Here is an 18,186-nt window from a genome sequence, read left to right on the forward strand (position 1 = left end):
AGGAAACAAGCAATGATGAACAACACAATAAATGAAATTGAAAATACTCTAGACGGGATCAATAGCAGAATAACTGAGGCAGAAGAACGGATAAGTGACCTGGAAGATAAAATAGTGGAAATAACTACTGCAGAGCAGAATAAAGAAAAAAGAATGAAAAGAACTGAGGACAGTCTCAGAGACTTCTGGGACAACATTAAACGCACCAACATTCGAATTATATGGGTCCCAGAAGAAGAAGAGAAAAAGAAAGGGACTGAGAAAATATTTGAAGAGGTTATAGTTGAAAACTTCCCTAATATGGGAAAGGAAATAGTTAATCAAGTCCTGGAAGCACAGAGAGTCCCATACAGGATAAATCCAAAGAGAAACACGCCAAGACACATATTAATCAAACTATCAAAAATTAAATACAAAGAAAACACATTAAAAGCAGCAAGGAAAAAACAACAAATAACACCCAAGGGAATGCCCATAAGGTTAACAGCTGATCTTTCAGCAGAAACTCTGCCAGCCAGAAGGGAGTGGCAGGACATATTTAGAGTGATGAAGGAGAAAAACCTACAACCAAGATTACTCTACCCAGCAAGGATCTCATTCAGATTTGATGGAGAAATTAAAACCTTTACAGACAAGCAAAAGCTGAGAGAGTTCAGCACCACCAAACCAGCTTTACAACAAATGCTAAAGGAACTTCACTAGGCAAGAAACAAAAAAGAAGGAAAAGACCTACAATAACAAACACAAAACATTTAAGAAAATGGGAATAGGAACTTACATATCGATAATTACCTTAAATGTAAATGGATTAAATGCTCCCACCAAAAAACACAGACTGACTGAATGGATACAAAAACAAGACACGTATATATGCTGTCTACAAGAGACCCACTTCAGACCTAGGGACACATACAGACTGAAAGTGAGGGGATGGAAAAAGATATTCTGTGCAAATGGAAATCAAAAGAAAGCTGGAGCAGCAATTCTCATATCAGACAAAATAGACTTTAAAATAAAGACTATTACAAGAGACAAAGAAGGACACTACATAATGATCAAGGGATCGATCTAAGAAGAAGATATAACAATTGTAAATATTTATGCACCCAACATAGGAGCACCTCAATACATAAGGCAAATACTAACAGCCATAAAAGGGGAAATTGACAGTAACACAATCATAGTAAGGGACTTTAACACCCTACTTTCACCAATGGACAGATCATCCAAAATGAAAATAAACAAGGAAACACAGGCTTTAAATGATACATTAAACAAGATGGACTTAATGGATATTTATAGGACATTCCACCCCAAAACAACAGAATACACATTTTTCTCAAGTGCTCATGGAACATTCTCCAGGAGAGATCATATCTTGGGTCACAAATCAAGCATTGGTATATTTAAGAAAATTGAAATCATATCAAGTATCTTTTCCTACCACAACGCTATGAGACTAGATATCAATTAAAGGAAAAGATCTGTAAAAAATACAAATACATGGAGGCTAAATAATACACTACTTAATAACCAAGAGGTCACTGAAGAAATCAAAGAGGAAATCAAAAAATACATAGAAACAAATAGCAATGAAAACATGACGACCCAAAACCTATGGGATGCAGCAAAAGCAGTTCTAAGAGGGAAGTTTATTGCAATACACTCCTACCTTAGGAAACAGGAAACATCTCAAATAAAAAACCTAACCTTGCACCTAAAGCAATTAGAGAAAGAACAAAAAAAAAAAACCCAAAGTTAGCAGAAGGAAAGAAATCATAAAGATCAGATCAGAAATAAATGAAAAAGAAATGAAGGAAACGAAAGCAAAGATCAATAAAACTAAAACCTGGTTCTTTGAGAAGATAAACAAAATTGAAAAACCATTAGCCAGACTCATCAAGAAAAAAAGGGAGAAGACTCAAACCAATAGAATTAGACATGAAAAAGGAGAAGTAACCACTGACACTGCAGAAATACAAAGGATCTTGAGAGATTACTACAAGCAACTGTATGCCAATAAATTGGACAACCTGGAAGAAATGGACAAATTCTTAGAAATGCACAACCAGCCAAGACTGAACCAGGAAGAAATAGAAAATATAAACAGACCAATCACAAGCACTGAAATTGAAACTGTGATTAAAAACCTTCCAACAAACAAAAGCCCAGGACCAGATGGCTTCACAGGTGAATTCTATCAAACATTTAGAGAAGAGCTAACACCTATCCTTCTCAAACTCTTCCAAAATATTGCAGAGGGAGGAACACTCCCAAACTCATTCTACGAGGCCACCATCACCCTGATACCAAAACCAGACAAAGATGTCACAAAGAAAGAAAACTACAGGCCAATATCACTGATGAACATAGATGCAAAAATCCTCAACAAAATACTAGCAAACAGAATCCAACAGCACATTAAAAGGATCATACACCATGATCAAGTGGGGTTTATACCAGGAATGCAAGGATTCTTCAATACACGCAAATCACTCAACGTGATACCTCATATTAACAAATTGAAGGAGAAAAACCATATGATCATCTCAATAAATGCAGGGAAAGCTTTTGACAAAATTCAACACCAATTTATGATAAAAACCTGCAGAAAGTATACATAGAGGGAACTTTCCTCAACATAATAAAGGCCATATATGACAAACCCACAGCCAACATCGTCCTCAATGGTGAAAAACTGAAACCATTTCCACTAAGATCAGGAACAAGACAAGGTTGCCCATTCTCACCACTATTTTTCAACATAGTTTTGGAAGTTTTAGCCACAGCAATCAGAGAAGAAAAAGAAAAAAAGGAATCAAAATCAGAAAAGAAGAAGTAAAGCTGTCACTGTTTGCAGATGACATGATACTATACATAGAGAAACCTAAAGATGCTACCAGAAAACTACTAGAGCTAATCAATGAATTCGGTAAAGTAGAAGGATACAAAATTAATGCACAGAAATCTCTGGCATTCCTATACACTAATGATGAAAAATCTGAAAGTGAAATTAAGAAAACACTCCCATTTACCATTGCAACAAAAAGAATAAAATATCTAGGAATAAACCTACCTAAGGAGACAAAAGACCTGTATGCAGAAAATTATAAGACACTGATGAAAGAAATTAAAGATGATACAAATAGATGGAGAGATATACCATGTTCCTGGATTGGAAGAATCAACATTGTGAAAATGACTCTACTACCCAAATCAATCTACAGATTCAATGCAATCCCTATCAAACTACCACTGGCATTTTTCACAGAACTAGAACAAAAAAGTTCACAATTTGCATGAAAACACAAAAGACCCCGAATAGCCAAACCAATCTTGAGAACGAAAAATGGAGCTGGAGGAATCAGGCTCCCTGACTTCAGACTATACTACTAAGCTACAGTAATCCAGACAGTATGGTACTGGCACAAAAACAGAAACATAGATCAATGGAACAGGATAGAAAGCCCAGAGATAAAACCATGCACATATGGTGACCTTATCTTTGATAAAGGAGGCAAGCATATACAGTGGAGAAAAGACAGCCTCTTCAATAAGTGGTGCTGGGAAAACTGGACAGGTACATGTAAAAGAATGAAATTAGAACACTCCCTAACACCATACACAAAAATAAACTCAAAATGGATTAAAGACCTAAATGTAAGGCCAGACACTTTAAAACTCTTAGAGGAAAACATAGGCAGAACACTCTATGACATAAATCACAGCAAGATCCTTTTTGACCCACCTCCTAGAGAAATGGGAAGAAAAACAAAAATAAACATTTGGGACCTAATGAAACTTAAAAGCTTTTGCACAGCAAAGGAAACCATAAACAAGACCAAAAGATAACCATGAGAATGGGAGAAAATATTTGCAAATGAAGCAACTGACAAAGGATTAATGTCCAAAATTTACAAGCAGCTCATGCAGCTCAATAACAAAAAAACAAACAACCCAATCCCAAAATGGGCAGAAGACCTAAATAGACATTTCTCCAAAGAAGATATACAGATTGCCAACAAACACATGAAAGAATGCTCAACATCATTAATCATTAGAGAAATGCAAATCAAAACTACAATGAGATATCATCTCACACCAGTCAGAATGGCCATCATCAAAAAATCTAGAAACAATAAATGCTGGATAGGGTGTGGAGAAAAGGGAACCGTCTTGCACTTTTGGTGGGAATATAAATTGATACAGTCACTATGGAGAATAGTATGGATGTTCCTTAAAAAACTAAAAATAGAATTACCTTACGACCCAGCAATCCCACTACTGGGCATATACCCTGAGAAAACCATAATTCAAAAAGAGTCATGTACCAAAATATTCATTGCAGCTCTATTTACAATAGCCAGGTCATGGAAGCAACCTAAGCGTCCATCAACAGATGAATGGATAAAGAAGATGTAGCACATATATTCAATGGAATATTACCCAGCCATAAAAAGAAATGAAATTAAGTTATTTGTCATGAGGTGGATGGACCTAGAGTCTGTCCTACAGAGTGAAGTAAGTCAGAAAGAGAAAAACAAATACAGTATGCTAACACATATATATGGAATCTAAGAAAAAAAAAAAAGGTCATGAAGACCTAGGGGTAAGATGGGAATAAAGACACAGACCTACTAGAGAATGGACTTGAGGATATGAGGAGGGGGAAGAGTAAGCTGTGACAAAGTGAGAGAGTGGCTTGGACATATATACACTACCAAACGTAATGTAGATAGCCAGTGTGAATCAGCCTCATAGCACAGGGAGATCAGATTGGTGGTTTGTGACCACCTAGAGTTGGGGGATAGGGAGGGTGGGAGGGAGGGAGACGTAAGAAGGAAGAGATATGGGAACATATGTATATGTATAACTGATTCACTTTGTTATCAATCAGAAACTAACACACCATTGTAAAGCAATTATACTCCAGTAAAGATGTTAAACAAAAAGAAATGATAAAAAGGTAAAGAGAGATATTAAAAGTAGCAAGGGAAAAGCAACAAATAACATACAAGGGAACTTCCATAAGACTATCAGCTGATTTTTTTCAGCAGAAACTCTGCAGGCCAGAAGGGAGTGGCACAATATATTTAAAATGATGAAAGAGAAAAATTTCCACCCAAGGATACTCTACCCAGCAAGGTTCTTGTTCAGATTTGATGGAAAAATCAAAAACTTTACAGACAAGCAAAAGCTAAAAGAATTCAGCACCACCAAACCAGCTTTACAACAAATGTTAAAGGAACCTGTCTAGGCAAAAAAGAAAAGGCCACAATTAGAGACAAGAAAATTACAAAATGAAAAAGTTTGCCAGTAAAGGCAAACATACAGCAAAGGTAGGAAATCATACACATACAAGCTAGTAAGGAGGTTAGAAGACAAAACTAGTAAAATCATCTGTATTCAGAGTAAACAGTTAAGGGATACACAAAAGAATTAGATGTAAAATATGATACCCAAAACAGTAATCATGATAGGAGGAGAGTACAAATGCAGGGATTTTAAAATGCATTTGAAATGAAGAGATCAGCAAGTTAAAATAATCACATATATACATAGACTGCTATAAAAAAAAAAACCTGTGGTAACTTCAAACCAAAAATCTATAATAAATATGCACACAAAAAAGGAAAAGGAATCTAAAGACATAATACTAAACACAGTCATCAAATCATAAGAGAAGGGAAAAAAGAAGAAGAAAGAAAAAAAATGACCTACAAAAACAACCCCAAAACCATTAACAAAGTGGCAACAAAACATGCATATCAATAATTACCTTAAATGTAAATGGACTAATTGCTCCAGGCAAAAGACACAGAGTCACTGAATGGATACAAAAACAGGACTCATACATTTGCTGCCTACAAGAGACTCACTTCAGATCTAAAGACACCCATAGACTGGGAATTCCCTTGTCGTCCAGTGGCTAGGACTCTGTGCTTCCACTGAAGGGTGCCTTGGTTGGAGAATTAAGATCCTGAGAGCCATGAGGCATGGCCAAAAAAAAAAAAAAAGGCACACATAGACTGAAAGTGAGGGGATGGAAAAAAGTATTCCATGCAAATGGAAATCAAAAGAAAGCTGGAGTAGCAATACTTATAGCAGACAAAATAGACTTTAAGATAAAGACTGTTACAAGAGACAAAGACACTACATAATGATGAAGGGATCAATCTAAGAAGAAGATATAACAATTGTGAATATATATGCACCCAGCATAGGAGCACCTAAATATTGAATATATAAAGCAAATATGAACAGACATGAAGGGAGAAATTGACAGTAACCCAATAATAGTAGGGGACTTTAACACCTCACTTACATCAATGGACAGATCATCCAGATAGAAAATGAATCTGGAAACGCTGGCCTTAAATGACCCATTAGACCAGATGGACTTAATAGATATGTAGAGAACACTCCATCTGAAAGCCACAGAACACATTCTTTTCAAGTGCACATGGAACATTCTCCAGGATAGGTCACATGCTAGCCTACAAAACAAGTCTCAGTAAATTTAAGAAAACTGAAATCATATCAAGCATCTTTTCAGATCACAACACTTTGAGACTAGAAATCAATTATAAGAAAAAAACTACAAAAAACAGAAACACATGGAGGCTAAACAATATGCTACTAAACAATCAGTGGATCACTAAGGATTGAATTTCAAATTGATAAGGCTACACAAAAACTTGATCATGGTTGAATTTTCAATAAAAATAAAAAATTTTTAGATTATTATCATAATTATGATTATTATTATGATCTCATACAGCAGCATTTATTGGCACTTAATAAAGCACTGTGCCAAATACGTTTTATACAAGTTCATTTTGTATACACACAAAATTCGTAAACAGCAGCTTCAATTTCCAGATGAAGAAGTCAAGGTTTTAAAATGATAAGTATCTTCCCAAGATAACACAACTAGTAAGTAGAAGTGCTAGGATCTAGACACAAGTCTCTGCTGTATATTTGTTTAATCATTTATTTAATCATTGTAATTTTGTTAGGATGTTATCCTAACAAATGTTCCTAATCATATTAGGAAATATGATTATTTTCCATTTAAATTATTGCATAAATGTACACAGCAATTATGGATCTCTTTCTTCTCTGATGCAGGATGCTATAAGGAAAAATAAGATTTTTCTGTAGAGACAGAATGCTTGGGCTTGAAGGTACTTAGACTCCTACTACCTTTATAAACTTTCCAAGTCATCTAAACTGCCTGGGACTGCTTCCTTATCTATAAGTGTCATTTATGACATCGACTTCAGGTAATATACAAGATACCACTTTGAAACCATTGGGAACTATACACACAGTCTTAGCCTAAGTACAGTTTTAAGAGATACAAATGTGCCCAAGCTACATTTTACAATTTGGAGAGCATTTTCAAGAAATGGAAAACTTAAAAACATTCATATTTTTATTTGTAGAATTTCATATGAGAGAGTGACTATTTTAGAATTTTCAAAAATGACACTCCCAGGGTCTCTGGATCCCAGCTCCCTAGCTTACTGCATTTATATGAAGATAATATTCCAGGGGCTTATAAAGATAAGAGAAGGTATATACAAGAATACAAAAAAATCCTCAAGAACCGCTATATTGACTCATACACACAATTCTACTTGATTTTCATATTTTGCTTTATAATAGGGAATTCATGACTTAAAGACAAAAATTAATGAGTATGTTCATTATGTAGAGACATAATTTATGTTATTATTGTATTCAAATTGCTATTTTATATTACTGGATAGAATTTAGTATTGAATTAGAAAAAAATTACCTTTAAATATTTCCTGTTTGTATACTGGGTGGTATACTAGAACCTAACAGTATTCTGACTGCACATTCTGGACTTTGCCTAGAGAAAACTACTCAGGAGAGTATAGGTAGTAACTCATTTGTGTCATCTTTACTTTCCCGAATATATGCTGTCTCATACACTTAAATGCATGTGTGGGATTAAAGATGGCTACACATTCTTTGCTACTTCTCCCATTGAATCATGAAGTCTAATATTCTTCCCCTTCAATACTGGTTAGCTTTTCTGATTTGCTTTACCATAGAATGCATAGAGGTAACGTTCAGGAGCTACTTAGGTATTCCCCTTGGAACACTCTTTTTGGGGATCCAGAACTTCCATGTAAAGGGTATGGTTCCCCTGAGACCATGCTAGAATGGTCATGTGCAGGTGCTCTGTTGTCCCAGCTAAGTCAGCCTTCTAGCCCTCCCTACCAAGGTGACAGACATAAAATTAAAGCCAACTTGACCCTCCCAACCAGACCATGCCCCAGGTGAATATTACTTACTGACCTCAATCAATGCCATGGGCAACCGAAGAATTGCCAGTAAAGCATTACTCAAATCATGACCTCGTCCCCACAAAACCATGGGATATTATAAAATGGTTCTTGTTTTAAGTCATGAAGTTTTGGGTTAGCTTATTATGAAGCAGTAGATAACTAGAACAGTGCATAAAAGGTAAAAATTGCATATTAATGCCAGAACTCTTAAATTTCCATAAATCAGTAATAAACTACCTCTACTGATAGTTCAGTCCTTACACATAATTATTGTACACTAGATATAGATAACCACACTATGGTAAATAAATACTATGCACAAGAATGTTTGTATCTCACAAAGGGCACTGAATTTTATTGTAATTCCTCTTATATTCCATAATGGCAAGATTATCTAAATAACCTAAATAATATTAATTTGTAGTCTTACAAATAAACCAAATTAACTAAAATAATGGTTATCTCAGGTGCAGTGAAAGAGGCTTGCTTATGCCCATAAGCCACTACTTGCACGTCACTCAATACAACTCTATGTTAAGTTAAAGGAATATCTGGGTTAGAAAGAACAGTAAGACTCTCAAAATTCATAAACAAGGTGTTTTAAAAAATATGTCATGGAATTGTCTTCAGGGACAATTTCCTTTCTTTGCTTCTGTATGAATAGGTAAAATATTTAGAAATGTTTTCTTATTTTTCCACACAGCCTAAGGTAAGAGGAGTAAATATGAGTTGTAAAGAAAGCTCCATGGTGCACACAGGGACACCAAATCTTTTCTTTGCCTTTTCTTTTTTGCCTTGGCCTATAAAGAAACTATCTTGGAACCAAGTATCTATCAGCAGCTCTTGACCTAACAGGATTAATAGATTTCAGAATTTTCCAAGTTTCCTTGGAATCTATTTTCCAAATTTAGTTTGGGTTCAAGTTCCTCCATGAAAATTAAGGATCCTAAAGAAAACAAACAAAATGCATTTATTTTAAACAATATATCTTTTTGATCAAATCTCCTGTATAATAAATGTCAAAACATATAGGTAGGTAATTGAATGGTTTGAATATTACAAACAATGCTGGTCAAATGTCCATTGGCTGAGATCCATAACAGATAGTGGTTTCAGTTTTAAAGTAGATAAGATTCATTAACAGTTATATTACAAGCAGGGAGACAAAAATAGTAAACGTAAGCAACAATAATGTCAAAATGGTAAGAGTTAAAAAGTATAGAACTAAAATATCACTTGAAGTTGGTAGCTAATCTGTTACAACACACTTTCTACTGATCCTGATTGTTAGAGTGATATTGTGAGTCAGGCTTTATATAAACATGATTAATGAAATAAGAGAGTGGAATCAATATTACGCTCTGATTCAGAAAACTTGGAGTGGCAAAAATGTGTTTTAACAAGTCTTCTAGGCTAATTCTGATGCATGTTAAGATTCTGGCTTAGACTGTAACTACTTCTACAAAGATCACAAAGTCAAATACTTAAAACAAAGATCAATAGTTGCATTAAAGCTCCTTTCCTTCTAAAAATTATCTTCTTAGGATACTAGCATGTATGACCATTGTTGAACAGACTCTCCTGATCTTCAAGTGGAATATTTGCCTGTAATTTGTAAACAAGCAGACTGTCCTAGAGTTGAAAGGGATGCTCAATAAGCTGAAAGGTATATAATTGAGAAAAAATAAATTATTGACATTTTTTCAAGTTGAGGTATATTAGGAGTTCTATTTCCCCTTGGATATAGAAAGCTGGGACTAGTGTTCCTTCTACCCTAGCAAGAAAACCTATGTAAAGTAAAAAAATCACAACTTTGCTGAACACATCAAAGAGCCAAAGTCACTAGTCAACCAAGTAGTATCAAATCCGCTGACTCTCAGCCCCTGCCAAGGAGAGATGAGACACGAGCATGTCACCAGTGACAGACTACAGTTAGAGGAGATGCTGGGTGCCATATAACTAGGTTAGATGCATTCAGCTACAATTGTAATGTATTGTAAAGGTCAGCTGTGGACTAGAGTATAGCACCCTAGGAGCTGTAGACACAGGAGTTTGCACCCACTTGCAGGCTCTTCTCCATGGACTTCAATCTCCTGCTCATGAGAAAGACTGTGGGAAGAGCAGGAGTTAGGCAAGTGCCTTTCTTGGTGTTGCAGGCTTGGAGGGGGAAGTGGTCACTGCTGGGAGAAAAGCATGAAGTCCTGTTGCAACCCTTCTCTGGAAAAGAAAATAAGCCTCTGGGGGAGGAGCAGAAAACCTGTCACCACCAGGGCAAACATGCAGACCCACTGTAGCCACAGGAAAGCTTAAACAAACAAACAAACAAATAACACTTCCAACCCTGGGGAAGTCTTGGACTCAGGAGCCTACACCAATAATATCAGAGACCTGCTACAACTGGGAGAGGGAAAAGAAACTCTCCCATGGAAGACCAACCAGAGATAGATGGAGTTTGGCTGCCAGGAAGAGAAGAGGCAGGACCACTGAGAAAGGCTATTTCTAAGACCTAGAAACACAGATCCTGTCTAAGGTAGAGAACCCCTTGTCCTCACCACCAGACTACCAAGCACCAAGCAGTGTGTAACTGCAGTCTATCACTGGTTGAGGGAAAAAAGTGTGAAGAGGGATACAATTTGTGGTAGAAATGAAAGCGGAAGCTAAAGGTAAAGGAGAAACATTGAGAAAATGCATCTGAAATTCCAGCCTTCAATCTAAGAGAAAGGAATTAAAAGCCAATGGTTCACTGAAGGTAATCATAGGAACAAGACAACCCAAACTCAGCTAATTACTGACTATATTCACTCAACAACATCCCTTCCCATATACACACATTCACTAACAGCCTAACAGAAGAGATGTACCCATTTCCAGATATAAAGTCTCTACTGTTAAACACAAAATATCTGATGTTTAATCAAAAATCACATGACACACAAAAAGGCAAGAAGAAAAGCACAGTGTTAAGAGAGAAAATAATCAACAGAGCAGACTCAAACATGACCCCTATGTTTAATCTATCAAATGAGAAATTTCAGCAGAGATGGTGTTATGAACTGAATTGTGCATCCTGGTCAAACTCATGCATTGAAGCCCTAAACCCAATGTGACTGCATTAGGGGACAGGTCCTTTAGGGAGGTAATCAAGGTTAAATGAGGTCATAAGGGTGAGGCCAGATCCCACAGGGCTAATGTCCTTATAAGAAGATGAAGAGACACCAGAACACGTACTCTCTCTCTCTCTGTCTCTCTCTCTTCATATGTACACACAGAGGAAAGGCCAAGTGAGGACACAGTGATAAAGCAGCCATCTACAAGTCAGGAAAAGAGGCCTCACCAGACACCAGTCCCTACAGCTCCTTGACCTTGAACATCTAGCCTCCAGATCTGTGAGAAAATACATTTTTGTTGTTTTAGCCACTCCATTTGTGGTATTTTGTTATGGCCACCTAAGCAGACTAATACACATGAAAAATCAAATGGAAATTCAAGAAATAAAAAAAAAAACATGATAAGGGAGATAAAGAATACCTCTGTCAAACTCATAAGTACACTCAAGACAGCTGAATAGACAATCATTGAACTTGAAGATCAGTCCATAGAAATAACCCAAGCTTAAAACCAAAAAGAGTGGCAAAAAAATAACAGAATTCAAGAGTTATGGGATAATATGAAACAATCTCACATATGTGTAATTTGAATCCCAGAAGAGAGACAATAATGCAGGAGAATTTTGTCAAAAATAATGGTCAAAAGTTTTCAAAAATTCATGGCAGACATCACAACATAGATGCAAGAAATTCAGAGACTTCTCAGAAGGATAAATTACTAAACAGATAGACAGACAGATGGACACACACACACACACACACTCCCAGATACATTATATTCAAAGTGCTGATAAAAAAATGTTGAAGGCAGCCATCAGAGAAAAGAATCATTATTTCCACAGGAATAAAATTAAGATTTACCACAGACATTAAAAACCATGAAGGACAGAAAATAGTGGAGTCAGGTATTTAAAGTGCAGCTGGGAAAATAAAATTGCTATCTTAGAATTTTATACCCAATGAAAATATCTTTAAAAAGTGAAACTGCACAGACATACTCTACACACAATATAAAAAGAAATTCTTCAGGGAGAAGGAATATGATACCAGATGAAACTTGGATGTACACACACACACACAAAAGTCTTCAGGAAAATCCATTTTCCAAACTCCCTTAGCTATTGCACTGCTGAAAAGAATGCAGCCTTTGCATCTCAGCCCATAAGCTTCAGAGAGTGATCATCTCAGTCAGGGTCTTCAACAGGACTGGAAAGCAATCAAATCCTACAGTGCTGTTATCTTAGCACCTAGCATCCTTCCAAAGAGTGGCTGAAATGAATTGATGTCTCTGTTCAAAAAGTCATTTACTGATATCTTACAAATACGGTGATTGGAAGGAACTCCATAATAGGAATATGAATATCTCAGTGACAGTCTCTAATAACATTATTATTATGTTGCATATGAATAAGATGTCTTTATTGGCCAAAAAAACCCACTGAAGGAAAGGTTCAAACAGACTTTCAAAATTAACTGGACTGGTCCAGTAAGCTACAGTGGACTGGTAGCCTCATTCTCAAGACAATTTCTTGTCCTTTATTATGGTTCTTCTTAGACTGTCCTGAACTTTGCTAGTTGGCATTCCTTCCTGCTTTTGACAACAGCATACTTCAGAAAATTGTTAAAATTTCTATATTCCTATGATTCTATTTCTTTAAATTATATTCTTCAAGTATGTACTGTCAGATGACCAGGACAGAATGCAAGACTCATAGAATACAGGAGAGAGGACATATATTACATTCATATTTGAATTTGGAAGAAGTCTAACGATAATGGTACTCATCTAAAGAGGGCAACTACATTATGCAAAAATAATATTCCATAAACCATAAGACAAACTTAGTTTTATTATAAAAATACATATGCTTTGTATATGAGTCATATAGAATTGACACAACCGATAGAATTTACTATGCTGCATTGAAGTGAATACTTATTGCTTTCTTGCTGAATTTCTGATATTTTTGTTCCTTCATTTATATCTCCATTTGGAAACATTATTTCAATAATATATTAGGAAGTAGAACATACTGTTTTGTAGTAATTTTGGTAATGCCTTTTAAAGCATCCCATCCAGGATAAGAAGACTGTACAAGAACTACATGGCTACCATTACTATCACCTTGATCTAGGAAATCAGGAATTTATTTAGTGTTAGTAGGAAAACATAAGAAAGAAAGTTTTTCCCATCTGCCTACTAATTCAATTCAATTAAATAAACATTCATTTTATTTATTTTATTTCCGTGCACTAGCTGTGCAAGACACGGGCAGGCAGCTTAACAGAAAAAAGAACAACGCGCTCACTTACTAATTTGATTCGATGACCAGGAGTTGCACTGATTTCCCATGTGCATTCTTTCCTGCTTGGGTACTTGTCTGGCCAGTTGGGACTAGTGATGAAACCACTTGGACTGTGAATCTTCTGTTCACACTCAGCTGTGCCAATAATGATAAAATCAATTAGTGTGGAAATCCAGCCCAGGATTGGGCCAGCAAGGAAGTAGCCTGTTTACACACTATCCTGATGAAAGATTTTCCTCAATAACTAATCATCACTCTAGTCTCCAGTATCATATTCATCCACTTTGGTAAACCTGTTGCATAATCATAATCATAATCAGAAAATGTTTGTTTTTGGGTTCACATGAAATTGTGTTTACAATGAATTAGATAAATGCCTCCAAGAAAATGAACTATTTTTAACTGCTGGATCTGTAAGTTTAGATTTTAACAGAGCAACATTATTGACAATCAAAGGTATCAACTCTTGGTATGTGCAAAATATTTAATGCAATGCCACAACAAAAATGACTATGTCGTTTTCAGTTATTTTGTTCCTATTAACAGCAACATCATTTATAGCTAATTAGTATCACTAAGCCACTTTATGAAACATGTCTTTACATTTTCTCTCTCTCTTTGTTAAATTATACACTTGAATACTTAAACCATAATTTTAGCTGCTAAAGTAAATTATCTGTCATTTCATCACAGTGAAATGAAGCACTAAGAGGAAAAATATGTAAACAACTACTAGCTTCTGAATTAATTTTTAAAAATGTCATTCAATTAACATGAAATTTCTTTTAGGTGTTACAATTTAAACAACTTCATCTTGGAGGGGACCATCCAATATTGTTAATTTCAAACTTCAAAAACATGTAATATCCTCAGACTGTATTCTATCTATATAATTTATGAAGTGTCACCCTGCACATTCTGGCATAGGCTGGAAATTATTTGTTATGTATTGTGTAATCCATTCTAAAATACAATTAATTCTGTGAAATTTTCCAAGAAATCTCTGGGGAAATACTTTACTATATGGAAAAAACACTTGTTGCACTACAGGGCTGCACAGTAAGGATAAAATGACTGACATTACTGTGCTGTTGGCACATGCTTTCCGACTACACCTTTGCTTCAACTGTGCCAGGTTTCCATAGGGAGATTTGGATTCTTAACCAAGGAACACAAAAAAAGGGTGAAATTCAGCTCCTTTCAAACAATATAGGGTCATGCAGCAAGACAGTAGTCTTAAAGTCTGGATCCTGTCTTGACAAGGTTTCCTAAATCCCATTATCCCTGTCCTTGCCTTGGTCATATGAAGTGTGGAATCTCCCAGATCTGGCAAATAGTTTAGTTTATAAGACAAAGCCAAGAGGCTCACTGCTAAACTGTATAAGGCACCTGTACTATAGCAGTGGTGAAAAAATCCAGCCCCTTTACTAACAGTAAAGATGAACTTTATTAGGGGTGCCTGGATACAGTTCCATTTAAAAAGAGTCCTTTCTTGAAAATATTTACTGTAATGAAGAGAGACTTTGGATATCTAAATTTATTTGCTACCTGTGAGTCACAGGCTACATGCATACTCTGAAAAGCTGTCTCTCTTTTTTCTGAATTACCTTCCATATTTCAAAATAACTGGGCCTATTTCCCAGCCTATTGATTTAACAGAATACTTTACCAAGTTACACATATCATAATCTCATTGGTTTATGCTCATACATGAAAGTAAAAAGAGAAAAAAATCCTACTTGCATATGATTCTGGGCAATGTCATTAACTCTGTGAAATAAAGAGGAAAAAAATGTGACATATGACCATATTTGAATGGAACTGAATGAAACAAGGGTCAATTCAGGGTATTCTGTACTATTCAAATGTGCATACAAAGAAGTGCTATCTACCTATGGTTCTAGTCAGGCACCCACCACTCTACATGTGCTAATGACTAGTTATGAAACCTGCCTTAGTAATAAATCCAAGTTAAATGGAAAATTCAGGAGCAGACCCACAAAGGAAGAAGTAAGACCTGAATAACTATTTCTTGTTCCCATGTAGTTCATATTGGCTCAGGAGATTAAGATAATTATCTTTATAAAACCTTGGAATATGGTAAGACTTTAGGACCAAAAACTGGTAGGCTAATATTGAGTTACTAGGATGCTTTTGTGTGTGTGTGTGCTGGGGAGGGGGCAAAACCATGATTTAAAACTCTAAATGGCACAGTATTTTCAAATGTCTTTCTTCTGGTAGGCATTTGAATTTGATACTCCTGGTATTTAAAGTGACATCACTCATGTAGCACATATATGAGATATTTTGGGGAGGGAAATTGAACCAAATGTAAGACATTTAGCAGAAGTTAAGTTTAAATATGGAGATAGTTATAAGGTCTGGTCTGTGAAGACTGAGGGATAATGTAGTGCTTTTCTGGCTGCCAGATGGCATCACAGCAGCTTCTATGTCTGTTATACAAAGTTATTCTAATGCCAACCATATATGAAGTGCAGTACCTTTAGGTAATACAAGGTTTCCAATAGTATGACTTGGATCTTTGAACACTGCATGTATTTTTATTTTTGACATTTGAACAGTTAACATTTATCACTCATTGATATGAGTAACTCTACCTGGAAGAACTGCTTTACCCAAGCTGCATGAAATTCTAGATGTTGTCAAAAAAAGAACACTTCTTTCATACCTTCCTTGCAATCATGTTTATTTTCATGCAGAACAAATCCATTACGGCACTGACACATGTAGCTTCCCATTGTGTTGACACACTCATGTTGGCACCCGCCATTATCCTTAGAGCACTCATCTTTGTCTAGCAAAGAGATAACCCCATAGATTAGTAAGTAACTTTAAAAACAAAGGATATCAAAGGAGAGTCATTTAGTTGTGGTTAACACTGGCAAAGGGTAAACTAAGTCACAGCTTTCTGTGTTCCCAACATAAAACAAAAAAAAATCAAAAAATTTATAGTGTCTTAGTTCTACCCACTCCTTGTTTAGCTTGGAGCCTTGTGCCATGAATTGTTTCCAAAAATCATTTGCACTAGGGTGACAACATGTAGTCCTCTTTCATTCCTATGCTGGAGAAGTTTTGAGTAGGGCAAAGGAAATGAAAGAATCTTTTTCCAACTAATCCTAAACATTTATAGCCAATTTTTAAAATAAATTAAAAATTGTGAGTAGTTTGATTAAATGCAAATAATGGCATTTAAGTGGAGGGAAATCCTTCACTGTATTAACCATGTTGTATAGGCAGAGGCTAAACACATTTGCAAGATTTGTGTGTAATCGTTTTTTAAAAATCACTCAGTATAATTACTGTAGTTGATTTTTTTCATTAACTTTGCAGTTATGCTTAGCATTAATAAATATGAACATTTTATAATATTTCAAGACAGAATAAGGCATCATTAGACTATCCTAAAGAAGAAACAATTTATATATTTTAAATTAATCTCCTCTAGCAGACCAGTTTATTAAGAAGTAATTCTGTAAAAGGGCTTTTAGTGTGCTAGAAGTAAAGGTTAGAAAAGGAAATACGAACTTTAAGAAATAGCCAACAAATTCACTACAGGGAAAAAATCCCAACTATATTAGCAGGCAGTCAATTCAGTGAGAGGCATCAGCCACCATATTATGCTGCTTAGCTGTCATTCCATGACTGGCTTGTCCTTTGAAGTAAAAACCTGGCCTCTGCTCCTGACACATACATATGATGACACATCACTCAGACCTTCCCCACTCCCACAGCACAGAGAACAAAAAGGACACACGGCAGTCACATCAAAGGTCAGGCTGAATTCAAAATTTACACTGTCAACTGATTTTTCTAGTGAGAATTTGTGAGCTCATGGTGGCATACAAATAGCAAATGTTACTTTTGCTTTTGTAATCAAATCAATATTCCCCCTATGGAGATGGGTTTAGGAAAGACATTTTTATCCAAGGATCTGATAGTAATTTTTATGAATGCAACTATTTTTCCCATTTTGTAGACTGATAACACGACATAGCACATATATGCTATGTCTTATATTGCCAATTCATGCATTGGCAATATCAGAATATTCCATATACATACAGGCAGTCCCAAAGTTCTAAAGAATATATCAGGATCAATATATCTGCAATTTATGTGTTCTCTACCTATCCTTAACACTTCCATTACACTTTTAATACTTACTATGGAGGCTAAGCAGAGGAGAAAAAAAGCATAGAATAAAGAAAATTTATCTCGAAAAGAGCATCAAACATCAAAATATATAAGAAATCAGAAATTAATAGAGAACTAGCCTCGTAAAATTAATTTTAGAGAAATTCATAATTTGGCAGTCCCATTACCTTAATTGTATCAACGGTGAAAATTACACATGGTAAGTTGTGAATGACCTATGCAGAATGGGTGAATGGTGAACCATACTTCCTACTACCATGCTGTCAGCTGCAT

General features: G+C 35.5%; 1 protein-coding gene across 3 annotated transcripts in view; it reads right to left on the bottom strand.

Annotated features, from left to right (window-relative positions):
• Nucleotides 1–18,186, bottom strand: part of TLL1 (tolloid like 1) — a 236,128-nt gene that overhangs the window by 19,864 nt on the left and 198,078 nt on the right. For all 3 annotated transcript variants that reach the window (XM_007176711.2, XM_057546214.1, XM_057546215.1), the window contains exons 17-18: nt 16,427–16,552; nt 13,745–13,872 (exon numbers count right to left, since the gene is read on the bottom strand). In XM_007176711.2, the coding sequence (XP_007176773.1) occupies nt 13,745–13,872; nt 16,427–16,552 (254 nt within the window). The remainder of the gene's footprint in view (nt 1–13,744; nt 13,873–16,426; nt 16,553–18,186) is intronic.

Source organism: Balaenoptera acutorostrata, chromosome 5 (genome assembly GCF_949987535.1).
Source record: "Balaenoptera acutorostrata chromosome 5, mBalAcu1.1, whole genome shotgun sequence".
NCBI classification, from domain to species: Eukaryota; Metazoa; Chordata; class Mammalia; order Artiodactyla; family Balaenopteridae; genus Balaenoptera; species Balaenoptera acutorostrata.